We start from the raw sequence: 27,800 nt of genomic DNA, 5'->3' as shown, positions 1-27,800 counted from the left end.
AAAGTAGCATTGGATGGAGTAAAGGTCTAAAAAGATTAATTTGTTTTTTGTCTTTTTTATTCACTGACATGAGAAAACTTCAAGGCATGAGGTAGAAATTGACTTTCTTCCTGATAGGTGTCATGCATGCTTTTTGTATATGTCCATTCTTATTTATTTCTTACTTGATTAAAGTTGAAATCTCATGCATCATAATATGTTTAATGTTTAAATTTTTATGCTAAAATTAATTTTATGCAATTTAATTTTTAATGTCATAAATTATTATTATTGTTGTTGTTATTGATGTAATCTATTTTATTTACATTTTTGTTTCATATAAAAATTAAAAATTAAAAAAAGAAAAATGGAGGTAGTCCCTAGACATGCCTAAACGTTAGCTTTGTTCCCTATTTGGTTATGAATTTATACTTTCCTTATTGCCTTTCATGTAAGTATCAAAAGTTACGGTGTGAGGCCATTATTGTAAGGTTGTTGCATAAAATCATGCAAGCATCCAAAGTCATGGCGTATGGGGCATTATTAAAAAGATGTTGCATTGAATATTTTTCCTTTGTCATTTTTTTGTTTAGTCAAAAAAGGAATAAGTCCAAAAAGTTCATTCTAGTTAGAATTTTATAATAAGTAAAAATTTTAAAAATATAAGATTTAAAGTTTGTTCTCAATAAAGTTGATTTACATATGTGTTTAATTTTAACTATACTTATGCCATTTTTATATTATTTAATTTAATTATAAGTTTGATTTTACGCATTATTAATTTTTTTATTATTTGGATTTTCATGCTTTTTTTAATTTAATTTTTTATATTTTAATATATATTTGGTATATTTTATTTTTCATGCACTTTAAATTTATTCGTAATAATAATAATAATAATGATTTTAAATAAAAAAGAAATGTATTCGAAATATATAAGAATATAAAAATTTATTTTTAGAAGAATTATAAAAAAGAATTTACTCCAAAAGTTTGCTTATATGTTGAAGATTTTTAGAGAGGCAAGCATACCCAAAACCTCAAACTCATTTTAAATTTTTAAGGATTTGCATAAAAAATTTTTATGAAATAATTTATTTCAGAATGCTACATAAATATTGAAGTATTTAGGAAATTTTACTTCATTAAGAATTTTATACATTTTTGCAACTTAAAATAAATTTGTTTATTTAAAATAATAAATATAAAAATATAAAATAATAAAAAATTATAGAACAAGATTTTAAATATAAATAGTCATTCTAAACTCTATTTAGAGGTTAGAGAGTCCAGGTGATTTCTTTATATTTGAAAACCGATTCAAAATTTTATTTTTTATCATCATTTGTCTATGTCTCATTTTTTAGATTAATGTGTTCATTTGTAATATATATATATATGTTTATTTTAATTATTGATGTTCAATATTAATTATATTATTTTTTATTTTTTTGCTTAAAAAGTTTTTAAAAAATTAATTTTAAGTAAATAAATGAAAATAGCATTCTATGAAATATAATTATTAATATCTACTTAAATATTATATAGTCATTAATGTTCATTATTTACAAATAGTGTTATTTTATTATTTTTGAAAGAATATTATGATAAATTTTAAATGAAAAGACTATATTTGAATTCTACTTTTCTGTCAAAGAATTTGATAATATTTATTTAATCTAAAATTTGCATAATATTCTTATATAAATATTTTTTAAATTATTTTTTTAAAGAAGTAAATTATAATTAAATTTCATACAAAAATTATTTTTTATAAAAAATTATAAATAACGCATAATTAAATGATATCAATGTTATAGGTGCTATAAAATAGTTAATTTTTTTCTATGCATAATCGATTTTCAAACTTAATTTTTTTTATATCAAAATTATTTTTTAATAAATTTTAAATTTATTTTATTAAAAAAATAAATTTTTAGATGATCAATTATTTATTAAAAAAAATTAATGACTATTCTTTTTTATATTTTAAAATATTTTTGTTTAACAATCTCAAATTTTAAAAAACATTGTTTAAAAACATGAGCTTATTTGAAAAAAAAAAAGTTATCGAAGGAAAGAAATTATAAAAAAAGAATAGATAAGCTTTGTACTTATCAAATTATCGTGCCCTAAACTGCTAAAGATAATGACTGATTGACAGCAATTTTATTAATTATATTATATTGTTCAAAAACGTGCTGAGACTTAAAGCAATACGAGGAAATGTGACGTGCCAAAATCAGAATCAAAATTTTATCCGACATGACATAAATGCCCTTGTGAAATTTTTGTTTTTTCATGTTTTGTAATTTTTTTTCTAAAAATCTGTAAAATGAAAATAAAGAAAAAGATTGTGAAATTTGAATTTATGTTCGTTGAATGTGATTTTTTTTAAATATTATATAAATCAATTGAAATAATTTTTTTATTCATTTTTGTAATTTTTTTGCCTATTATTTATAATACTAAATTAAATGATGTTAATAATAAATTTTGCAACTTATGTATCATGTCAAATTTATTTTTTACCAAATACAAATAAAATATAAAAATTATTACGTTATTTTAAATATTTTTTGTATCATATTACATTTTGTTTTAAAATTATTAAATCAATTAACATTACTAACGATCAATAGCAGCTATATTTACAATCTACAAGCAAATGCAAATTTTTTTCTCTTAAAAATTTAAAATGTTCAAACAAACATGCTTAAAGACATTAAAATATTCTAACCTTAAAATTATGGATTATATGCTTATATTAATTCATATAAACTTTCAAAATTGAAATTAATCGACTTAATTAATTTAATTGTGTAACTTAACCCAATATTCGAATTAACCAAATTGATTTGATTGAATTTTTTATTTATTTGATTAATTTTATTTTGATGAAAAAATTTTCACCATTGGATTAAATAATGAGATCTTACATCTTGTAAATTAATTATACATGTTTTAAAATTTAAATTCAAAATTTTCAAGAATTTAAATTTGAAATTTTTAAAATTAAGTCATAAACGTCTCAGTCTCTTCATTATTTTTTTTAAGGGTAATGTCTTAAATGGCTCTTGAACTATTATAATTTGTTAGATTTGATACTTAAAATAAAAAAAAATCGTTAAATAATTACTTAAATTATGAAATTATGTATTAATTTAGTCAAAGAGTTAACTCTATTAGCCTATATGCTGATTTAGCTATTTTAGCCACTAAAATTTTGTATTTTATATTTTAAAAATTTTAAAAATTTGAAGAATTTTTTTTATAAATTTTCAAATTAAAATTTTTTTTTATATATTTTAAAATTTCAATATTTTCAAAAAAATTTATGTATTAAATTTTTTTAATTTTTTGATTTTTTTAATTTTTAGAAATTATTATTTCTATTGAAATTATTATTTTTTATTTTTTCAAAAAAATTTTTGAATTTTTTTTGAATTTTTAATAACATTTTGAGATTTTAAAAAATTTTTAATTTTTAATATTTTTTAATTTCTAAAAATATTTTAAAATTTTAAATTTCTATAATATTTTGAAATATTTCAAATTTTTTTAAATTAAAAAAATTTTAGAAAATTTCAAAACATTTTTGAAATTTTCTTTTAATGCTAAAATGATAATTGATAACATGACACTTTTTTGACTTTTTTGACATGTGTTATTATTTTATTGTTTGTTCATATTACATTAGTAAGTTGTTTAATAGCATTAGTCTAATTTATCAAAATAAAATGATAAAATAAAATTTGAAAATGAGACTAATAATTTTATTTTTTTAACATTAAACTACAAAAAATATATAATACATAAACTATTTTTATATTTAACCTTCATCATTTATCAATACCTAAAATTTAAGTAGATGTGATAATATTTTTAGAATTAGGTGGGTTGAATTGATTGTTTAAACTTAATAATTTGATATATAATACAATAAAAATGATATACAAATAATATAAAAAAGATACGAAAATAATAAAATTTAAAATTTTATAAAAAAATTATATATAAATTTAAAAAATAAACAAAATATTTAATATTTTTATATTAATATAAATTATAATATATAAATTTTTATACAAAATATGAAATGAATTATTAATTTTTTATATGAAATTATTATACAAATAAATTATTTTCATGGTGAAAATAGGGTAGAATTTGAAAAGAAAATTGGTCCAGAGGGGTACTGAAACCAAATTAACTGTCAACCTAAAGAAGCTCTTTTTCCTTGGACAACGATGGTTATCTTTACATTCCACTTTCCACTGTGTCATCTCGTCAGAATTTAGAAATTAGAATTCCTACTACCGACCCCATCCACTAATGGGCATTTGGGTACTTTACGAAACCATAACAATCTGACACGTGTCCTTTGAGGTTCAACTCTAGTCTACACTGCTAGATTGGATGCCGACCATAAGAGAAAAAGGAGTTTATATAAGGACATTTCATTTTTCCACTCCACTTAAAAATGTAAACACATGATTGTTCGGATCACATGATAATGTTATAGATGACGACAACACGAAACAAAATTGATAAAAAATTTTAAATGATTAAAATTTTCACAAATTTTTTATATAAATTTTATAAAATAAAAAATATATTTTTTAACGTATCAATATAAATTATAATGTAATAATTTTTATAAGATATATTTGATTAAAATAGATTCATTATAAACACAAAATTTTTTTAATTCATTTAATTTGTGAACATATTTAATAATAAATAAATTATTTTTATTTAATTTTAATTTAAAAATATATAATATTTAACTATTAATATAAATTTTACATTTTAATAATAAATTCAAATTAAATAATTTTAAATAAATTTTATTTATGAGCTCGATCAACTTTGAACAAATATTTTAAGGTACTCAACCTTAAAAACCTTTGCCAAAAACTTAATTCTCCAATGTTTCTTGACATCGTTTCTATCCCATATTAGTAGTGTTTTTCTTCATCAACTTAAAAAATTAATGTCCTTCCTCTCCTGTTATTTATTTTGGTGCGAGGAAAAAGAATTCCTATTCCCATCCCAATTATTATTTATTTTGAACCACTTCCTTTATTTTAATGTCATTTTGTCTTTAAAGTTCGTATTTTATATTTTACCTAAAAATTATGGCTTTTACTTATTTTTAAAACTGGTATAGTTTGAAGGGAAAATAAAAAATAAACATATTATTATTTTGATTATTATAAATAATGGATTTAATCTTCAAACCTCCAATGAAAAAAATAAAAACACAACAAAAATTTTGAAAAAGTAGAGAGAGAAAGAGAGTTATTCATGACTTTAGTAAAGGCAAAATTGTACTAGATAGGTTAATTTTAGCATAATACAATTAAAAATATTAGAAAAAATTTGTAAAGCAACACAATTTAAAACTAATAAAAATTATATATTTTGTATTTAATATATTAATATAAATTACACTTCTTTAGAGAGAGAGTTTTTGCGTTTAAGTGAGTGAGAGAAAAACAGAAAAGGAAAAGAAAAAGGAGATCCAACAAATACAAGACATCAACAAAACCTTTCTCCTAATCATTCCAGAAAAAAAAATTATAAAGATACAGAGAGAAAGAGAATCAAAGCTGAGATTTTTGTTTCCTCAGACGATTGTTAAGGTTGTTGCATCTTTTGTTTAAGGTGAAAGGAGATTAGGGTTTATGTGAAGGTGGAGTTTGCTTGAAAAAAGAGGTTTTGAAGGGTTGTTTTTGTTTGTTATGGTTTTTAAGAATTTGGATTTTTGTTTTTTTGGCCAGAAGGGGCTTTGGTGTAATGATTTGGGGCTTTGAATAGTATCAAGGTCGTTTGTTGGAAAAGTGAAAGTAAGTATTTAAATGAGAGATTTTGAAGGTTAATCTAATTGTAGAAGGAATTGAAGGAGAAGCATTTTCTAGGTGTTTCTTTGAGTTTATATGAATTGTTGGATTTTGTTGGCGTTGTAAGGTTTTTGGGAGGAAGATTTTGGGTTAGTTATAGTGTAAAAGTTAATTTCTTGCTTTACCATTCGATCTGTGAGCTGGAGCGACTAGGAGTACCCGGGACGATGTCTTCCTTAAGTAGGGAGACGGTGTTTTTGATCTTACAGTTCCTGAATGAGGAAAAGTTCAAGGAAACTGTTCATAAGTAAGTTTATTTACCTCATTTTGCTGTACTGGTTCATATCAACTTTCTTTTTGGCTGTTGAGTTAGCATGGAAGGGTGATGGCACAAGAGTTTTTAAGCCTATTGCTGAAAGAGGGAAAAACTTATTTCTGTTCTGTTATTTTATCTAATGAGACCTGGTAGTTAATGCCTTTTGGGTTGCAAATGGCAAGCAATCATGGAAATTTGGTTAGCATTGTAGAAATGTGCTTTATTAGTTCTTCCCAAAGCTAAAATTGCATTAATTTTACTTCTGGAAAGCAAATAAAATAACCTTTCCGTGCTTTTAAATAGCTTATTGGTAATTTGTAACTTTGCTGCTTTCTATTTTTTCTTAGCAACTTTGATAGGCTTAAGTTTATTGACTTTGAATAGATTTCTAATCCCTGCTTTTGCATGTGATTCTTATTTCTTTCTGGTGTCTGCTTTTGCATGTGACTCTCTGATGGCTTGCTTAAATTTCAGGTTAGAACAAGAGTCTGGTTTTTTCTTCAATATGAAATATTTTGAGGATCAGGTCCAGGCTGGTGAATGGGATGAAGTCGAGCGTTATCTATGTGGGTTCACTAAGGTTGAAGATAACCGTTACTCAATGAAGATTTTCTTTGAAATTAGGAAGCAGAAGTATTTGGAAGCTCTTGACAGGTTAGCACTTGATGTACTGTTGTTAGTCTCTTTATTGTGAACTTGTAGGATTTGCGAACTATGTGCTTCTTGTCATTTTTAACTTAAATCCTAAGTGACTGATGTCAAAGGAACACTTTATATTCTATAGAATAATGGAGGTAGCTTTTCTTGAATACTTCATGAAGATGTTTCAGCCTGATGCAGAATTGGCTTTCATTATGTGGTTTTCTGTCGTGGTTCTTTCTTAATGTTGAATTAATCTATGCATGCCTTTTATATTTATTGTTCTGTTATCTTCTACCAGGCAGGATCGAGCAAAGGCTGTTGAAATTCTTGTAAAGGATCTGAAGCTTTTTGCATTCTATAATGAAGAACTTTTCGAGGAGATTACCCAGTTGCTCACTCTTGATAACTTTAGGTATGATCTCTTGCTTTCTTTTTGTTTTTGACAGCTACTTAATTGAATTATGCTAAATTTTGCTCTTTGTATTCTGTCATCAGGCAAAATGATCAGCTTTCAAAATATGGAGACACGAAATCTGCTCGAAATATCATGCTTGTAGAGCTTAAGAGGCTGATTGAAGTAAATCCTTTATTTCGCGATAAGCTTGTGTTCCCAGCTTTTAAAAATTCACGACTAAGGACCTTAATAAACCAGGGGTAATTCATTACTTATTCTATGATTATTTACTAATTCTTGGTCAGTATTCTTTGGTTCAATCTTTTCTTCTTTCGTACCTTATGAAAACAAAGTCTGGGGTTTGCCAATGTGTCTCCGTTAATAACTTGTTACTTATACGATGTGCATATAGGGCAATTGATACAATCGAATTTGGATTGGTAGCTAACCTTAATGTATGTATTTTAGCTCATTTTCTCTGTTGGATTTTTCAGTCTAAACTGGCAGCATCAGCTTTGCAAGAATCCTCATCCAAACCCTGACATTAAAACTCTCTTTATGGATCATTCTTGTTCTCCTACTACTAATGGGGCTCATCCTCCTCCTCCTACTAATAGTCCCCTTGTCGGACCAATTCCCAAGCCTGGGGCATTCCCTCCTATTGGTGTCCATGCTGTAAGAATTTAGCATTAATTTATTTATCTGATAGAAAATATATGCAGCATTCTCAAATAATTCTTGGATGGCTCTGATGTGCAGCCATTTCAGCCTGTAGTTTCCCCGAGTTCTGGTGCTTTAGTGGGTTGGATGTCAAGTGGTAATCCTTCTTTACCTCATGCAGCAGCTATGGCAGCAGGCCCCCCTCGTCTTGTCCAGCCTTCTAATGCAGGTAGGTGCAATGTAGCTGGCTTTTGGTGTCTCTGTTGGAATAATGTTTCAGTAAACTTGCTCTATTTGATCTGTTTTGCCCTGACGTTTCAGCTGCATTCCTCATGCATCCAAGGACACCATCAGGTCTGCCAGGGATGGATTATCAGTCAGCTGATTCAGAGCATTTGATGAAGTGCATTCACAATGGCCAATCTGATGAGGTGTGGATAAATTGTGCAATTCCTTAGTTATCTTGGGTTTCCTCAGTTTTTTTCTTTAGACAAGATTAGTTCTCAAACCTTCTAGCTGGGACATGCTCTGCATTTCCTTGTGTTGTGTCTAGGGGGTATGATTTTTTTTTTCCTTGTGTAAATACAGCGAGTAAGCTCACATATGGATTCTGCAGGTATATGTTTCTGGTATAGCACATACTCCCAATATCTACTCACAAGACGACCTTCCAAAAACTGTTGTGCGGGCCCTTAATCAAGGATCTATTGTCATGAGCATGGACTTTCATCCTCAACAACAAACTATTCTCCTAGGTTGATATATATTTTTCTTAATATCACTTTGCTATGAAAATTCTGGGCAAATTTTAGGTCACATTTATTGCTTATTTATTGATATATTTTCTTTTTTTTCAGTTGGCATGAATGTCGGTGATATCAGCCTTTGGGAAGTAGGATCTCGGGAAAGGTTGGCCCATAAACCGTTCAAGGTTTGGGATATCTCAGCTGCTTCCATGTCTTTTCAGGTACTGTATCCTGTGGTATTGCCAATTTTTCCTTTGTGGCTAGGGGATCTAGTTGATAAAATTATCCCCTGCCATCATGTAAAACATTGATAAAAATGGGCTTGGAAATTGAGAATAAACATCCTCCTACATGCTCACCCATACACCCAAACCTGTAAAAATCTCTTTGGCTGAGTACTGATCTTTCTTCTTTATTCTACACCAGACAGCGCAATTGAATGATGCTGTGATATCAGTCAATCGATGTGTTTGGGCACCAGATGGACATATGCTTGGTATGCTTGCCTAGCTTTTCTGTTCAAAACTTAAATACTGTTTGATCTACCTGTCTTCCCCTTCTTGAAGTTGCTTTTATCTGTTCTTGAATTAAATATTCCTTTCTATAGGTGTTGCATTTTCGAAGCATATTGTCCAGATATATCATTACAATCCAACTGGAGAATTAAGACAGCATTTGGAGGTAAGCCCATCACAACACATCAAATATCTCTTGAGAATCATGACAGATAAGGTCATTAACAACCTATTATATTTTGTAGATTGATGCCCATGTTGGAGGTGTTAATGACATAGCATTTGCTCATCCCAACAAGCAATTATGTATTGTTACATGTGGTGATGATAAGCTGATTAAGGTATCAACTTTTGGCTTGGTTTAGTTTTTGTAAATTGAAGAAGAATTGGTTTTTTCATATTGAAGTTCCATGTTTGGCAGGTATGGGACACTGTAGCTGGATGTAGACATTATACATTTGAAGGCCATGAAGCTCCTGTATATTCTGTTTGCCCTCATTATAAAGAAAATTATCAGGTAAACCTCATTTAGAAATTGTTGTTTGCTTTGTACTCTTTGTTTTCTGCTTCTAGGTATTCTCTCATGGTTGGTCTGCAGAATTTTAGCCTTTCTTTTGAAAATTTTCATTTCTCATTCTCATAATATTTCCTAACTCTTTTTGTATGAACAGTTTATCTTTTCCACCTCCATTGATGGGAAGATTAAAGCGTGGTTGTATGATTGCTTTGGATCTAGAGTGGACTATAATGCTCCTGGACATCGGTGCACGGCAATGGCATATAGTGCTGATGGAACTAGGTAAAATGTTAATTTGTTGGAGAGGTGGCAGTTTGTTTGAATTTATTTGGAAGTCTTGGTATGTTTCCATACCATATTTACATAATTATGCATTGAAATGTTGGCATTTATATGCATCAAATCTCTTTCAAATTAAGGAGATTGCAGCTTATTTTCCCATGGTTCATCTTGCCCTCAGAAGTAGTCTATATGAGATGGTGTCTGATTTTTGTTTTAAGCATAATTTTGATGTTATTTATGTGCAAGCTTGATATGTAATTATGTATAAGAATTATGTGTATGTATATATGAACAAAAAACTTAGATTTTTTCTTGCAGGCTCTTCTCTTGTGGAACCAGTGAAGATGGCGAATCCTATTTAATTGAGTGGAATGAGAGTGAGGGACCTATCAAAAGAACATATTCTGGTTTTAGGAAGCGTTCTTTAGGTGTTGTCCAGTTTGACACAACCAGAAACAGGTTCTTAGCAGCTGGTGATGAATTCCAGATTAAGTTCTGGGACATGGATAATACTACCATGTTGATGGCCATTGATGCTGATGGCGGGTTGCCTGTTAGTATTGCTACATGTTATTTTCATTAGTAGTTAAGTTGCAGATGTTGCAATTATCCATTCTAATCATTTTACAGGCTAGTCCCAGACTAAGATTCAACAAGGAAGGTTCATTGTTGGCAGTTACAACTAGTGATAATGGTATCAAAATCTTGGCTAACAGTGATGGTTCACGCCTGATAAGGATGTTGGAGAGCAGGGCTGCTGATAAAAATCGAGGCCCTTCTGAACCTGCCAACTCTAAGGTAGTTTTGTGCTTGGATTGAATTATTCCTTAAATTTGGCAATTGGCTTGTCTAAATAATGTCTTGTAAAATCATGCTTTTGTAAGAAGTAAAAGATAAATAATGTCTGGTAAAATCATTCTCTTGTAAGAAGTAAACCATCATTAGAACTGCATGCCCTGTTGGCTTGGTAGTTAACTTGCTAGGAGACATTGCTTAGAGTGGGGAAGACCGTCTTAAAAGACAAAAGTCAGAATTTTAATGTAGAAGGCATGATTTTAGCAGTTTATTGAATGAGGAACTGTTTGTTGTGTGCTTTTGGTGAATCTGTTGGTTGCTTATTGTGCAATTTTGTTTATAAAATGTTCAGGTTGCTTTATCTTTTGTGGTTTGAGTTTTGGCTAGTGGTGGTCCATGCATGGATCTTTTCTGTTATAATGACCTTAAACAAAGACAGTTTTTCCATTCATGATTCTTTCAATTCTTTACAATAGGGCCAGTATATCCTGAGTTTAAGGATGGGTTTTTCATTAGTGCTATTTTATAAAGCATTAATGAGTAACATATGATATTTGTTTGACCAAACAAGATCCAGGAGTATAGCAAAATTTACTCATTTTTGGTGTTATTACAGCTTAAGGAAGGCTCTTGATTCTTTAGATACAAATGGCTATATATTTCTCTGTAACTTTATCTTTGCTGAACTGTTCAGTGTCACATTAGACAGCTGTTTCTGGATGGTTTATTTTTCTATATTTTCTCATATCTTTTATGGTCTTCTCTACATGTCTTTTTAATGAATATTCTTTCTATGTTGCTAATAATTTAATGTTCCTTATTTCACTTGTTTTGGACAATGTTTTCTGCAGCCATTGAATATTAATGCTCTTGGTCCTGTGGGGAATGCTGCCATTGCTCCTGTGGGGAATGCTGCCATTGCTTCAGCCCTTGAACGCCCAGATAGAGTCCCTCCTGCTGTATGTATCAGCAGTCTCATAAGTTGAGCTGTTTCAGTTGCATTCTATCTTTGGTGTTAAAGGAGCTCCTAATTTCATTTGGATGTCCATTGCAGGGTACCGTGGACAGCTGCAGGCCTGTTGATGTTAAACCTCGGATTTCAGATGATACAGACAAGATCAAGGGCTGGAGAATGCCTGACATTATAGATCCATTTTACCTGAAAATCCTGCGAATACCTGATGCCATAACATCAGGAAAAGTAGGTGCTTGAAGCATGTGATTGGTTTTTGGATTTTAGTGCATTGTTGGTTGGAAGCAAATATACTTGGATGATAGCAATGTTGTCTTCTTTCCTTAGTGGTTTAATTTGAAATTTTATTTGTGGGTGGTTATCCTTTTGAATAGGGCTTTGGATGAGATATTTTACTGCATTTGAACTTCGCACCTAATGCAATATCTCATTCAAGCCAGATTCAAATGAATAAATAACTGCAAATAAATTTGTTTTGCCCGATGCATCATAAGAATTTTTTTATAGTATGCTAACTTTGTTCTATGATACAGAACAGGTTTTTTTTTTTCATCCTCTCTCTAAACCTGTCTTGATAATAGCACCTTCATTCAGGAAATAGCCAAAAAGTAAAATCTTACCACAGATCTCAAGAGTATATTATATGTTTCTGAAATACAAGTGTCCTGGGTTGGGATACAGTTGCTGGCTGAAATTAATTTTATTGTGGTGTAATTGGTTTTGCTTTTTCTTTTGGTGAAAAAAAGTGCAGCAAACGTTTATTTTATAGTGCTACGTATTTAATGTGTTTAGCAAAAACCAGCAATGTTTTATGCTTGCTTGAGAGAGGAGTTTTTCCCCCCTGATGCATGCAAAGGATCTGATTTTTGATAAAAGTATTTGGTAGGGGAACATATATGGTTGTTTGCTATTAATTGAATCTGTAAAAGAGATGATAGAAGCGTATTTGAAAGCATACTAATTTGAATTTTTTTTCTTTTGAATTCGTTTCCTTTTCCATGCATATTTAGCCTGTTGTTACATCTGTTTCATGCATAAAGAGCTAGAGGTAGGGACTTTCTTGTGGGAGCTTAAGTAACTATTGAAGATATAATCTTGCTGTAACTTAAAAAGGCAATTAGGTAACCCAATATAGGAAGAACAATGGAGTACTGGTTCATCTTTTCATTGTACACTTACAAAAACACATGCACATGGATAATACCGACACACATCGTATAATTTTTTTTTAAAGTTTGATTGTGAATATATTTGATATATTCATTGTTTTGTATTATTCTACTTAGTTCAGTATTGAGAAATTAAGATCAGAGGGTAGTGTAGCTATCTATATGCGGTCATATGTTTTACAAATGCAAAAACTTGGTGCGTTCAGAGACCTAATTGTTCAATTTTTTTATCCAACTTTTAGATTTTTCTAGGTCCATGATTTAGGGTTAGCAATCCTTAATTGCAGGTTGTGAGGCTGCTGTATACTAACTCTGGTCTTGCTCTTTTGGCCCTCGCATCAAATGCTGTTCACAAGCTTTGGAAATGGCAACGTAGTGATAGGAGTCCATTAGGCAAGGTTTGTCTTGTGTCATTAAATGAGAAAATCTGTATCTCTTAATCATTAACTTTTATTTTCTAATAGTTCTCCATCTCTAATACTTCAGGCTACTGTATATGTTGCACCACAATTATGGCAGCCACCTAGTGGTACTCTGATGACAAATGATATAAGTGACACTAAACCTCCGGAAGAGTCTGCTGCATGCATTGCGTTATCTAAAAATGATTCTCATGTTATGTCTGCATCGGGAGGGAAGGTGTCTTTGTTCAACATGATGACATTCAAGGTCCACAATTACTTTTCACTTGTTTTCTGAACTGTTCTCCTTTTTGTTTGTGTTCATTGAAATTATCCACGTTACTCACGTGGGTTAATTCTTCACAGGTTATGACTACCTTTATGTCCCCTCCTCCTGCGGCAACATTCTTGGCATTTCATCCCCAAGATAATAATATTATTGCTATTGGCATGGAAGATTCCACAATTCAAATTTATAATGTCAGAGTTGATGAGGTGAAGCATTTTTTAGCTTCAATTGGCAATAGAAACTACTTTGTTTGTATATATGGTCAGTTAGGACAACTTTGTTAAAGTAGGAGAATACTAATTTCTTGCATTTACCAAACCAATTATTTTCTATTTTTCTTAGAATTTATTATTTGTTACTAAATTTGAACACTATTTTATCATTATATGGCTCCATGCTTATGCCTAATTGGTCTAGCTTATCATCATTTGGAATTATTTAGTGTGTCAACTTTTTATATGCATCCTAATGACCATGATTGCAAGTTAACTTGGAATGCTAGAATCATTCTGGCACATGTAGCAGAGTCGGTGGCTTCTTGTTTACCTCCATCTGTCCCCTTTGCATGCATAGAACACAAGAAAGAAAATTAAAAAATAGGTTTTTGATGAAAGTCATTAGAATCATTTGATCATTAAGTGGACAAGGGAAAATCTTATAGTGGCCTTTTTTCTGGAATGGAAAGACTAAGATATTCCTTGAGAAACTAAAACTCATTATAGCATCTCCTTGATTAAGCTCTTTGGTTTGACATTTAGCTCTGGAAGCATATTTAGGCTGTTGTTTTTGGCAGGTCAAAACCAAACTCAAGGGCCACAAGAATCGAATAACAGGACTTGCCTTTTCCCAAAGTTTAAATTCTCTGGTGTCTTCAGGGGCTGATGCACTGGTTAGTTTCTGATTGAATGAATATCGTATGATGCAACTTTCGTAGATGTAGTGGTAATTTTATGTGTCCTTGTATAAAGTGTCTTTTAACTGTTCCACTGAATTCAAACAATCATAACATAAAACAAGCAATCCATTTGCGAAATCATGAACCGTATTTAAAACAAAAAGGCAACGCATGTTAACAAATGACAACTGTCAATTGTATAATTTTCTTATACATAATTTAACCAAATAATTTGTTGTTTGCTGTGACTTTTATTTCACTTGCAGTTATGTGTTTGGAGCATTGAGGGATGGGAGAAAAAGAAATCGAGGTTCATACAGGCACCAGCTGTATGTCAATCTCCACTAGCAGGAGAAACAAAAGTCCAGTTTCACAATGACCAAACTCATCTATTGGTTGTTCATGAAAGCCAAATAGCCGTCTATGACAGCGAGCTTGAATGTTTGCGCTCTGTAAGTTGTCTACCTGGCATCGTTTTCCTTGTATCGTAGTTTTTCAATATATATATATATATATATATTTGTGACTATTATAAGAACATGACTGATGCGGGGAATAAACGTAAGGCAAACATCAGTTAATACTATTATTGGGTCCTATCTGGCCTGAAATTCCCAAGTTGATTTGTGCTCCAACAATATTGGCTTATATAAGCCTATTATGGCTTGATCCCTTTGTATGATTTGTGCTTGCTTTTGAGAAAGTAGGTTATTATCATCATTATATGATTTTCTACCTCAAAAAAGAATGATCAATAATGTGATACCTGTTACTTCTTTGAGTACCATTGGCTACAAGAGGAAGAAAATGAAGAGTGTTTTTTCCAGATGTGGTTACAAGAGGGATATGAACCATGACTGGCCTCCCTAACAATAGTGAAAGTGGGTGCCAGAAATCCCACATTGTTCTTTTCTGGACCCTAAAATAATATTTTCTTTTAAACATTATACCATCCAGCCATATGAATGCTAGTGCCACGTGTTACCATGCAGTGGTATCTATCTTCAAAGAAAATACTGCAACAGCTTGTCAAATAATGCTGATAACCTGGTTGCTAAATTCATGAAAACACTGCCGGATGCTGATACCAGCACTTAGAATAAATTTCCAGCTGACTTGAGTCTATGATTAAACATGAATAGTTTGTAATAATTTAATTACATCAGCTTAGCCAATATTGAGTTGGAATCATGCTGTAATCATAAAATTGTTACCTGTTTGAAATATGATAGAACATAAGTTTTGAACTAGGGAGTTCTGGTAGTTTTAGGTGGTCTGGTCCCGCATCAATAGGTAGGCTTTGTAGTGGCCTTCTATTTAGTTAACTCGGCCAGAGCATGACCTGTTTCTTTCTTAAACTTGTCTGACAGAATGACCTATTGCTCTGGAAAAATCATTCCTGGCCTTATGGCCGATTTGTCAAGCAAATGGTCATTTGCTAAGTGGAATGTTTTAGTTAAATGAAGATTTTTTGGAACCTTGATAGAGTTTTGACTATAACATAATGGTTGCTAGATTTTAGCATTGGCTATGCATGTTAAATTATTTTATATATATATGTTGTCTTTAGTTTCTTTTTCTTTTGACAGGATTGTTTTATTTATTTTTTTGATATAGATATTTAGAAATGTCCCGACAGTGATTTTATATTCAGTTACACTGACCCTCATTCTTGCAGTGGTTTCCAAAAGATCCACTCAGTGCTCCCATTTCAAGTGCAATATATTCCTGCGATGGCTCACTGATTTATGCTGGTTTTTGTGATGGTGCTATTGGAGTTTTTGATTCGGATAACTTGAGGCTCAGAAGTCGAATAGCGCCCTCTGCTTACATACCTTCACTCTCTGACAGGTAAGAGCATGAACATTTGATAATTTTACACAAAAAAGTTCAAATGTTTCTGCATACGACAGGTAAACGCGGTTTGAACTTTACATCCATTGACAAAAACTTTCTTCAGCAGCAACAGTGCATATGTGGTGGTCATAGCTGCTCACCCATCGGAGCCTAACCAGATTGCGCTAGGCATGAGCGATGGAGCAGTAAATGTGTTGGAACCCTCTGATATAGAATTGGAATGAGGTAATACAACTACTCAAGAGAATGGATCCCTTCCTTCAAGTTCATCGAATCCATCCTTAAGTGGTCAACCAACAGAGCTACCTTCAAGGTGATAGATAGTGGTGTAGATATTAAGTATTGAGAGACGTGTACGAGTGGTAGTGATTGGATTTAACCTCTTTACTTTGAAATCAAATTGCCTTAAATCTCGCTACCAAGTCCCATCCCATGTATATGATATTCAGTGTAAAAGTTTTTCCCAATTTGGCTGTTTTGCTTTCGTTTTTGCCGTGTTATCGTACCGCTAGTATGTGCTTTCGCTAGCAACCTTGCAAAGATTCGTACAGGCTAAGATTAGGCCTTTGGCCACACTCACACTCTAGCCTTTAAGCCTTTACACTCACGTTTGATATTTTGGTGAATGATCAGTTATATACTGCTTTTCATTGGTGAACGAGAAGGTGCATTATTTGCCTGATGTTTATTAACAAGTGTTTCTTTTACGTGTGTGTCTATATATATATATATATATATATATATATATATATATATAATTTATTGATAGTAAAATTTTTGCCTTTGGGATATAAAATTGAAGCGGGATTAAGATACTTGTATGTTTAATATTTATTTTTTAAAATGCTCAAAACTGTTTTAAATTTAATTTTAAATATAATATTATAACCTAATACAAAAAAAAAAAAAAACATAAATATGATATGATATAAGATTTTGATAAATATTATATATGGATTTGATAAAAATAAAAAAAAAATGTGATTGGTCTTGTTGATAAGAATTAGGTATAATGATTTTTATTTTTTTACACGTGTCTGAAACAAAATGGACATATATAAAGTGTAATAGCATAGATTCAGTAAATTTTAGTTTTTTCTTTGAGCATATATCATTACCATAAGGTTTAAATGATGCTACTTATTAAATAATTAGTGAATTGTTTTCTTATCAATTTTACTTCACTGACGGCCCAAGGCTCATAGTTGCAACAGTCGAGCAATTCTACTCGCATTTTTTTTTTTTGTTCAATAAAAAATTTGATAGCTTTTACATTTTAATTATGTTGGGAAAATTCTCTTATTTCATAATAGCTTTTACTTATGTTGGAAAAATGTACTTACTTAATAAGTACATCGTTTTGGGGTCATAATGTATAGAATATAGAGTGGAACTAATAATTTTTGACTTCTGAAGCTAAAGTCTGATCTGATTGATAAGAAAAATATGGAAAGATTTTAACTCACTCATTTGAATGAATTGGGTTTTTGCAGATCAACAATATTTGAAGAGAAAGAAAGCAACTTTTTCTATGGTTTTATTGTATTTCATTTTGTTTTAATAGGTTAGATGCATGTGTTAGATATTATGACCTACATATTATTTAACTAGCAATCAGAGCCCAGTTTCTTATATTAATTTGTAATATTTTATTGAATTAATATTTGATTGAGTTAGAAGTTAAGATTAATATATGCAATTAACATAAAATAATAATTTAAAAGAAAGTTGAAAGCTTTCTTAAAACAAATGTAGAAACAGACTAATTTCTAGCAGGTTATTTCTAAAAGTCTGCCTATGGAAAGTAAAAAATATTTTTATCTTCCAATAGCTCATAAGAACATGTGTTGAAAAGGTATACGCATTCATCCAACTATAATATCAATCAACAATCATAGAACAAATCATTGACCTGCATATTGTTTACAGCTGAAACTACATGTGCATGGCATAACACAAAAGGCCATTGATCTTGAGCTTCATAATCATCATCATCCACAAAGCATTGCCATTCATCAAAATGGGCTGACATGTCAGCATCCATGGTGAAATATAGGATACCTTGAACAGAGTCCATAGTGTAATTTAGTTTGAAAGAAACCACCTTAACACCTTTTGATTTAAGTACATGAATAACCTGGTTTTAGAATAATTAGACCTTAAGTTTTATATTATACTAAAGTTCTCTCTAAGCAAAAATAGAATATTGCAGTTCAATCAATTAAAAAAAAAGATGGCACCCTCCTTGTCAGCACCTTCAAGATAATCAACTGTAAGCTTTGTGATGTCAACTAAGAATGAGTCATCAAAGAGAATGTCTCTTGATGAATAATCATTTGGATCTTTCCCTCTGATGGAATCTAAAACAATTGCACAATCCTTAGCATTTCTACATAATGGATCAAGCTTTGTTAATGAAATGTTACTCTTAAAGCAGAAAGTGGTGGCTGGATACTACTTTAACTCAAAGGGGATGTCTTCTATCTAGTGATATTATCAAGCTTTCTGATATTACCAAGCTTTGTGATATGCTCATTACACCAATGATATTACCAAGAAATTTACCAGGTATTACACATGCATCTTTCAAAGTTTCTTTGAGGTATTGTTAAAAAGAGCCGACCATAATTAGTTGGCAATTAGCACATTTCCATATTATTTAATGTGCAAAACATCACTATGAGCTGGCGACCATATAAATTACCTAAGATAGTGTTTTGGATGTTCGAAAAAGCAATTAATTTAAACAGAAAGAATTGAATTTATTTCCAAATAACCAAAGTCAATAGAATTCCATTTGGTTCTGGCTCTAAACAGAACCTAAATTCTTTACAATTGTCTAGAATTACTTCCATTCCTAGACTTTCAACCAAGCGGGGAAAAGAGAAAAAAAAATCCAATTATGTTATTAATTACCATGGAAAGACCCAATAGAACCTAAACAGCAAAGCCTAAATATCAAAAGTAACATTCAAATAGAACATAAATAAATTGAAATACGTAACAATTAGGTTAACATACCCCATGGGAACTCCTTGTTGCAAATGTGTAGATATGGGTACGTTGCAAACATTCACATAACACATGGCATCCAACAATCAGTTATGAAAAAAAATGCAAACATAGCTATACAAATAAGAACAGTATTTAAAAAAAATAAAATTGAACAAAAGGAATTTAAGCTCATAGGAAGAGGTTTTCAGGATGCGGATGACTCTTTGATAGGTTATAAATCGCTAAAACAGTGCAGGTAGCAATGCTTAAATATGTTATCTACTCTCATTTCATGTTTCATTTGAAAAAATATATAAATTAACGTTGAAGCTTTGATTTTTTAAAGCAGTATGGATTTTTAACTATAAGAATTTTTTTTTTAGGTTCCAAATTTCAACCTTTTTTTATAATCTAAATTCGATTTTAGTTCTTCTATGTCTAAGAGAGAATTGATTAAAATCTTAAGGGTAAACTAAACAATAAAACCCTAACATACCAAACAACGGAAAAAAAATCAATATATATGCATTCAAACAGATGAATAAAAGAAAATCGATTCAAACTGGATACAAAAATTTAAAATTTGTAAGAAGAAACGAAAAATAAAAAGAAAGAGAAAATGTTGCATACAAGCATAGTCGTGATGAGAAGAAGAGTCGAAGCCTCTCTTGGGAGGAGCAAAAGGATGAGATCTGTTGCGAAGGGCAGTTTGGAGGAGACCAGATCGTTTTCTCACCATTGCCATTTTTGTTCAATTTTTCTCTATTGAAAGTAAGGGTGTAATCGATCAAGTTTGAAATGATATAGTATTATGCTTGAGCTCGAACTCGACTCCAAATTTATGACTTAAACTTGACTTGAATTCGATCGAGTTTTTTTTTTAGCTCGAGCTTGATTTGAGATAAAAATCGAGGTATTCGAGCTCGCTCGATTAGCTTCAATTAACATGTAAAAATAAGTTTAATTCTTATATTTGATAAAAGTTCGATTATTTTTGCTTAAACTTGAACTCAAGTTCGAAATATTTTATCAATTAAAATAATTAAATATATTAAAATATAAAAGTTCAATTAGGCTTGTGAACAATTCGAATCGGGTATAAGAATGCTTAAACTTAACTTGATCGATAAATTAAGTTACTTGAGATTAAGCTCGATTCAATAATAATTGAATCAAATTTAAATTTTATTTGAATCGAATCTGAATAATTTATGAGTATTAATATATTATTCATACCCTTAATTGAAAGGTAATGGGAAAGCCCTTATTTTACTCTTCAACAAAGCTCCTAAGAAATTTTAAAAGATAGATGTAATACCTAGCAAACACAAAAGAAAATAAAAGCCACTTGTTAACTTGCAAAGCACAAAATAGCCACATGTGAACATACAAAGCAAAACATTAAAAAAAAAAAAATACATGTATCATGAGGATCCTCAAGGGATCTTTTTTATATAAGGTATATAGATTTAAGTGTATATACGTTTGTTCATGGTTTAATAAACTTAAGTAATTAAGTTAAATTTATTGAATGTTATTAAAGATGATCAATTAAAACAAAGGTTTTGTTTAATAAATGAATGTAAACAAAGTTTTTGATTAATAAATGTAATTAAAATAAAAGAATTTTAATTATAATGAATAAGAGTTTTATTTTATTTAAGAAACAATTAATGAATGTACTTAAAACAAAAGAAAATTTTTGTTTAAAATTTATACAGTAATGGAATGTATGAATTAATGTCATTAATGAATAAAGAAATCACATCACTCTCTCTATCTATAAATTGATACATTTTATTCATCAAGAATGCATGTTAAGTCAAAGGGTCAAGAGAGAGAGAAAAAATTATAAAGCACCATTTCTAAATAAAAAAAAAAAAATTAGGACTTGGAATAGTTGATAATATTGCCAAGCCACTGAAAATTTATTGTGATATTGTTGCAACAGTCTTCTTTTCTAAAGACAACAAGTATTCAAAATGTGCTAAACACATGAAATTAAAATATTTTACTACTAAAAAAGTTCAAAAACAAACAAAGAGTGTCAATTAAACACATTAGCATCAAGCTTATGGTTGCAGATTCGTTAACAAAAGATTTGCCACTAAAGACATTTAATGAACATGTTGAAAGAATGTGCATTATTGAAAATCATTATTAACATTATGGTAACGTTTTATTTTATTTTATTTTATGAATTTGACACTTTGAACTCTTTTAAATATTGTTTTTAACATATTAATGCATCATGTTCTATTATGTTAGTATATATACATAATTGAATTATGTGAATAAAAATGGGATTTGTCTCTAACAAGGATATTATTGTTATAACATTATGACATCTCTTATTAATGTAATGTTGGGTATAGAGCTAATAATGTGATACATTGGAGGGACTATGTTGAGCTAATGATATACAACCGCTATAATTTTTATTAGTTTTTATTTAATGATGATTTATGATTTCATCAACTTAAGAAATGACTTAACTTATATCTACACATTATGTTTATTATTAAACCATAAAGTTCAATAATATTATGTAGGACAAGTGAAAGAATATTAGATATTATGGCCTACATGTTATTATTTAACTTAAGTACATAAACATTTATTTATGGTTTAATAAATTTAAGTAAATAAGTTAAGTTTATTGAAAGTTTTTAAAGATGATCAATTAAAACAAAGGTTTTGTTTAATTAACGAATGTAAATAAAACTTTTACATAATAAATGTAATTAAAACAAAATAGTTTTAATTATATTGAATGAGAGTTTTGTTTTGTTAATGAAAAATTAATGAATATAGTTAAAACAAAAGAAAAGTTTTTGTTTAAAATGTATATGTTAATGGAATGTATGAATTAATGACATTAATAAATAAAGAAATTGCTTCTCTTTCTCTCTCTCTGTCTATAAATTGATACATTTTATCTATCCGGAATGTGTTTTAAGTCAAAATGTCAAGAAAAAAAAACAAAAAAAAAAAGTATATAACATCATTTTTATATAAAAAAATAATTATAGATTAAGGTATGATTTCTTTTCAATTAAAAAATTTTAAAAATTATCATGTTCTAAGATCTTGGACATTAAAATTATGCAAAATTAAGATTCAAATTGCATAATAAAGTGACTTTGTTCAAAAGTGAGTTGGTTATGCATTTATGCATGTAGCATCTCACTCAATCATCACAATAAGTCTGAAGATATTCTTATTTGATGTTTAGAGGTAGTTGGCAATGGAGTATTATATATCCTCATTGTTATTTTGAAGCTCATAGAAAAAAAATACCCATATATATATATTATATATTATATGAATAAACAGAAAAAAATACCTATATATATTATATATATGAATAAACAAAAAAAAAACCTATATATATATATATATGAATAAATAGAAAGAATTGAAGAAACTCAAAACAGCTTAGCAGTCTAACAGTCATCCCACATCTCTCTCTCTCTATATATATATATATGACTTTCATTAAGTGAATTTAGAATAAGAATTTGGTTGGTTAAATATATAAATCAAATTACTCATAGAACACCTGACATCATACCCTAAATCACTCTAGCCCTTGCTTCTTGGTACTTATTATATCCCTAAAATTATCTGCATAATTAATTCATTATAATTAAATTAAAGGCCCGAAACATTAATTAATAGCAATTCAACTCAGCAGAATTATAAAATAATTAAACAAAAAAAATTTAATTTCATGCTAATTAAGGCCGTACCGTATGTTAATTTCTTATAAAACAACAAAGAATATATATTAATTCCTCAAGTTGTTGTCTAGAAATTAATTACATAATAATCAGAATCAAACTATCAAACTATATAAAAACTGGTTATGATTAGTAATTGACAGAACCCTAGCTCATCCATGTAATCTAATCCTGAAAACAAACGATCAATCTTTTTCTGATCATCGCTTTAAGGATTGCTCTCGCTTCTTGGGCCTTCTCAACCGCATCACAACTGGCAAGACTCGGATCTTTGCTGTATCCTCTTCAATCTCTGCTTTCGGAAGCGTAACCAACAAACGTCGCTTCTTTTCCTCCTTCTTCTTTGCTGCTTTCCTCGGCTGCGGAGAGTGATCATCGCTATTCTGATCATCAGGTTGATTAGGCTGATCATTCAGAGGCAAAGTGCTAGTGGATTCTTTGGGTATTGTTGTTGGTTCACCTTCAACCACCAGGGAGCCAATGGGATGATATTTTAGACGGATTTTTAACAGAGTCTTATTCTTGAGTTTATGATCCGAAGGCTTTTGGTTTGAAGGATGGGTAACAGAATCAGACATTATTTCATTGGAGAAAGACCACGAGCGTGGAAGTAACGAGAAAAGATTATTTCATTGGAGGAATACGACGACCATGGAGGCAACGAGAAGCGATGTAGATACTGAGAAAGCTTTGAGCATGCCATAGCTTTTGCCATAACTTTGTTTTTTTCACAATTAATGATATAAAGGAAGGAAGGAGCTGATGGGGTGAAATAATGTATACAGAGGTGAAATGCAAAATACTAGAGTGGTTCCCTACTTTGGGAAGGGATTTCTTTGTATATTGGGGTGAAATATATACTCCTAGAGTGGTTCCCCGCTTGGCGAGGGATTTTTTTTTAATAATATTTATAATTTTTTTATTAGAATTAATAATAAAAAACATTTTTAAATTAAAGAATATTATAAATAAAAGTAGTAATAATAAATTAAACATAATTATTTTAATTATTAATCTATAATGTTTTATTAGTATATTAATATGAGAATAAATTTTATTTTTAAAAAATATTTAGTTTTTAGTATATCTTAACATTAAATTAAATAAAAAATCGAGCATTTTCTCAAAATCTTGAAAGATATCGTTTGTCCTTAATTTCCAAGGCCAATTTCACACTAAGTCTAACTGCTGCAGCATTAAATGATGGAAGTTGGCCGATCATCAAGTCTTCATAGTACAAATTGGAACAAACAGTGTCCAAATTTCTTTTCAGAGACTTAATCTTCAATTACATATGCTCATTGTTATTTTGAAGCTCATATATAATTATAGTAAATAAATAAAAAAATTTATAATCAAAGCACCTATATTTGAATAAACAAAAAGAATTGAAGAAACTCAAAGTAACCTAGTAAATCATCTTGCATCTTTTTATATATGTGACTTTAAATAAGTGAATGTAGCAGACGAATTTGGTTGGTTAAATATTAAACACAAATTACTCGTTAAAACACCTCCCTAAATCACTCATTAACTTGCTAATTAAACAAGCAGAGAATTGATAAGCTGCCTACCTTGAACTCTAAAACCTTAAATTCTAAATTTTTATTAAACCCTAAACTCTGCCGCAAGTACTTGAATTACCAATGCAGCTCCAATCATCATTGTTAGTACTTATTGTATCCCTAAAAACGTCTACATAATTAATTCATTATATTTCTATAAACAAAAAAAAAAAAAAGGCCAGAAATATTAATTAATAGCATTTCAACTCAGTAAAATTATAAAATAATTAAGCAACAAAATCTTTAATTTCATGTTAATTAAGGCCTACAATATATTCATTGAACTGATTCATGCCTAAACTCAATTGTATCATGATCTATTATTGAGTTCAAGATAACACATTCTAAACTTTGCATTTTAATAAATTTAATATACTTGGGCAATCACTAAAATTTAGAATGCAATAGTAAAATTCAATGAAATTAAAGTTCAATGGCAAAGTCGATACTCACCTATAATATAGAGGTAAGTGTATAGTATGACATAATATACTCCAACTACTAAAGTTTAAGACTACCTTAAAGCTCGAGAATTTAAATCTAATTTAAATCATGGAATAAAATATATGAGACGAGAGAAGACTACTCATTATGTAGGTAGACTAATATCTCTAGAGTAGTGATTTGTGGAATTGAGGCAGTGGCCTGGCGGGGGCGTTTGGCTCTCAGCATGCACCTGCGTTCCATGAAAGGTTATCTGGTCATTCACACCTATCCACACATCTTTCACAGCACCAAAGCAGCCACGCCACTTCACCCAACACAAACTCTTTCCTTAATTTCCTTTTATTTCGTTTCCAATTTCCAACCACTCTCTTCCCCTGCCACTTGTTCTTATATCAAGTTCAAACCATGTCATCAGCTGTGGTTGCAGGTGCCTCTTCTTCTTGCTCTGCCGCCTTCACCAGCAGGAACCACTCTATCAAAGCTACCACAACCTCATCTCCCAAGGCATTCACACCTTTTATTTCCCAGGTATGAATGAAATGCGTCTGTCATCAGATCCTTTCAAAAGGCTTTTACTTCCATATCCCATTGACAGAAACCTCTCAGTTTTGTGACTTCTGTCCATGAATGTATAGAAAACCACAGTCCAAGGCCTGCCTCTTCAAGAGGCCAAAAGGGGTGTCTCGGGTTTCTTCCTAGCTGAGAGAAGGGCACCTTCAGTTCCAGTCATGCAAGAAGAGGAATTGAGATCACTGCAAGAACTATAGAGGTCGAGGTTGACAAGCCCTTAGGCTTGACATTAGGTCAGAAGAAAGGAGGTGGTGTAGCTATTACTGTAAGTTTCAGATTCGGTGCTCCTTCCGACATTGATACCAGTCATGAGAGTGTTTTGAATTTCTTTTTTGTCAATTAAGGTTGCAGATGGACATTTATTCACTGTGGTTTTTTAATTGGATACAGGCTGCTGATGGGGTGGGAATGCAGCAAAAGCAAGGCTTAAGGCAGGGGATCAGGTACTTTATACTAGCAGTTTCTTTGGGGATGAACTTTGGCCTGCGGATAAGGTTGGATTTACTAAAACTGCCATACAGGCAAAGCCAGATTCTGTCTATTTTATAGTTAGCAGGTTTGCCTTCTTATCTAAATTTAACTTCTATGCTTTATTTTTCACTTCCTTTTATTGTATTAGTTGCATAATTTTGATGAATGTATAGAGGAGAAAAAGTTGTTAATAATTTGATATCTATTCATGGTATAGTAAGCAAAATGCAACATTTCTTCTTTGTTGTGGGTTTTTGGACCATAGATAAAAGGTCATATTTCTTTTGCATTGGAGGAAAAAAGCAATAGCATTATTGTACTGATGAAAATCCAATATGGTGGTGTTTTTTTTTTTTCTTTCTGTTGCACTTTTGAGTTTTGACCATTCAACAAATTCCTTACTAATCAAGAAAAAACGGTGACATTGTCAGAGGGGTGAGGCAAACAAGGGTCCTTATCTTCATTTCTTCTTTTCTTTCCACAGTGGAAATATTGCTGCTAAACCTCCTTTAGAATTGTTTCCTTTTCTTGAAGAATATGAATGTTTTGCAATTAGAAGATATAAAATGACCAGTCACCTATAAAAGGAGACAAATTTGAAGTTTTGTGCTTTGTCCTGCTTCACAATTAGAGTGATCGAACATGTTTCTCCCTTCCAGATAATGGGTCTCATTGCTCATGTTTATTAAATGTTGGCTTATCAAGTAATATTCTTATTTTAATTATTGTTTGCCTCTTCTGCTTCAATTCTTTTTTTTTTTTTTTTAATTTATAGATGAAGAACTTCACCAAAGACTGACAACAAACTTGCCATCAGTTCTATCCGGTTACTAGAACACAACGATAAAATGTATTAGCGTTGTCAATGGTTTCAACTTGATGGGACTGATGTTTTTGGTGGATTTCATGACAGTATCAGATGAACTTCATGTATATATTGCATGCTTAAATTCGTAGTGTTTATCTACGACTCTACCATGACCATCGACCATTAATTGAAAATACGTTTCATAAATAGCTTGTATAGCCTAAACAAATGTCCATTAAACTGATGTTATAATTAATAGAACCCTAACTCAGCAAGTAATCTAACCCTGGAAACAAACGATCAATCTTTTCTTGATCAACCTTCAAGGAGTGCTCTCGCTTCTTTGGCCTTCTCAACCGCTTCACACCTGCCAAGGCTTCGATCGCTGCTATGTCCTCTTCAATCTCTGCTTTCGGAAGCGTAACCGACAAACGTCGCTTCTTTTCCTCCTTCTTTGCTGCTTTCCGCTGCTGAATACTATTCTGATCTTCAGGTTGATTAGTCCGATCATTCACAGGCAAAGTGCTGGTGGATTCTTTGGATATTTTTGTTGGTTCACTTTCAACCGCGAGGGAGCTAATGGGATGATGTTTTAGACGGATCTTTAACACAATCTTATTCTTGGGTTTCTGATATGAAGGCTTTTGATTTGAAGGGTGGGTATCAGAATGAGAGATTATTTCGTTGAAGGAAGATGACAACGGTATAGGCTCAGACAAATTTGGAGACGCCATAGCTTTCTCTCTTCTGTATACGAGGAAGGAATTGATATACTAAAATTTTACTTGGCGATTATACATACCTGCACTATATATAGATTGTAATCTCTCATGAAATGTCAATTTTGCCCTTTCAATTTATGTTAATTGCTTGACATTATGTCCAAAAGACCACAATACCCTTATTGTATTAAATGACAGAATTAC

The 27,800-nt window shown here is 30.4% G+C and overlaps 1 protein-coding gene and 1 pseudogene across 9 annotated transcripts; both read left to right on the top strand.

Annotated features, from left to right (window-relative positions):
• The first annotated feature begins 5,457 nt into the window (after window positions 1–5,457).
• On the top strand, window positions 5,458–17,808 carry LOC111276882 (protein TOPLESS-RELATED PROTEIN 2-like). 8 transcript variants are annotated; one of them, XR_016343541.1, is made up of 26 exons: window positions 5,458–6,132; window positions 6,616–6,795; window positions 7,082–7,195; window positions 7,279–7,437; window positions 7,672–7,852; window positions 7,946–8,066; window positions 8,159–8,268; window positions 8,454–8,592; window positions 8,695–8,804; window positions 9,010–9,079; window positions 9,191–9,264; window positions 9,344–9,439; window positions 9,520–9,615; window positions 9,770–9,897; window positions 10,216–10,450; window positions 10,528–10,695; window positions 11,544–11,651; window positions 11,747–11,893; window positions 13,122–13,232; window positions 13,321–13,503; window positions 13,602–13,730; window positions 14,318–14,413; window positions 14,686–14,871; window positions 16,098–16,270; window positions 16,383–16,724; window positions 17,663–17,808. XR_016343541.1 is itself a non-coding variant. In XM_089763713.1 (25 exons), the coding sequence occupies exons 1-25, from the start codon at window positions 6,053–6,055 to the stop codon at window positions 16,498–16,500; spliced, it is 3,312 nt and encodes a 1,103-aa protein (XP_089619839.1). In that variant the 5' UTR covers window positions 5,458–6,052; the 3' UTR covers window positions 16,501–16,934. The 8 variants fall into 8 exon arrangements, 4 of the variants coding, with proteins under 4 accessions (XP_089619839.1, XP_089619838.1, XP_089619837.1 ...); XR_016343540.1 differs by having other exon boundaries at window positions 16,380–16,724; XR_016343539.1 differs by having other exon boundaries at window positions 7,937–8,066.
• Window positions 17,809–24,855: 7,047 nt separating this feature from the next.
• LOC111277755 (uncharacterized) lies at window positions 24,856–26,824 on the top strand (annotated as a pseudogene). The gene is made up of 2 exons (XR_016343537.1): window positions 24,856–25,553; window positions 25,661–26,824. The product of XR_016343537.1 is annotated as an uncharacterized LOC111277755 (transcript).
• The last annotated feature ends 976 nt before the right edge of the window (window positions 26,825–27,800 follow it).

Source organism: Durio zibethinus, chromosome 7, assembly GCF_047325235.1.
Source record: "Durio zibethinus cultivar Kanyao isolate XHJ-2024 chromosome 7, ASM4732523v1, whole genome shotgun sequence".
Lineage (NCBI taxonomy): Eukaryota > Viridiplantae > Streptophyta > Magnoliopsida > Malvales > Malvaceae > Durio > Durio zibethinus.
Note: the sequence above shows the minus strand (reverse complement) of the source record. Positions and strands in the feature narration are given on the sequence as shown.

Coding starts and splice junctions, on each gene's coding strand:
- LOC111276882 (XM_022862819.2), top strand. CDS start 6,053: ATGTCTTCCTTAAGTAGGGAGACGGTGTTTTTGATCTTACAGTTCCTG. Junction 7,196..7,278: donor CTCACTCTTGATAACTTTAG/GTATGATCTCTT, acceptor TTCTGTCATCAG/GCAAAATGATCAGCTTTCAA. Junction 9,080..9,190: donor ACCAGATGGACATATGCTTG/GTATGCTTGCCT, acceptor TCCTTTCTATAG/GTGTTGCATTTTCGAAGCAT.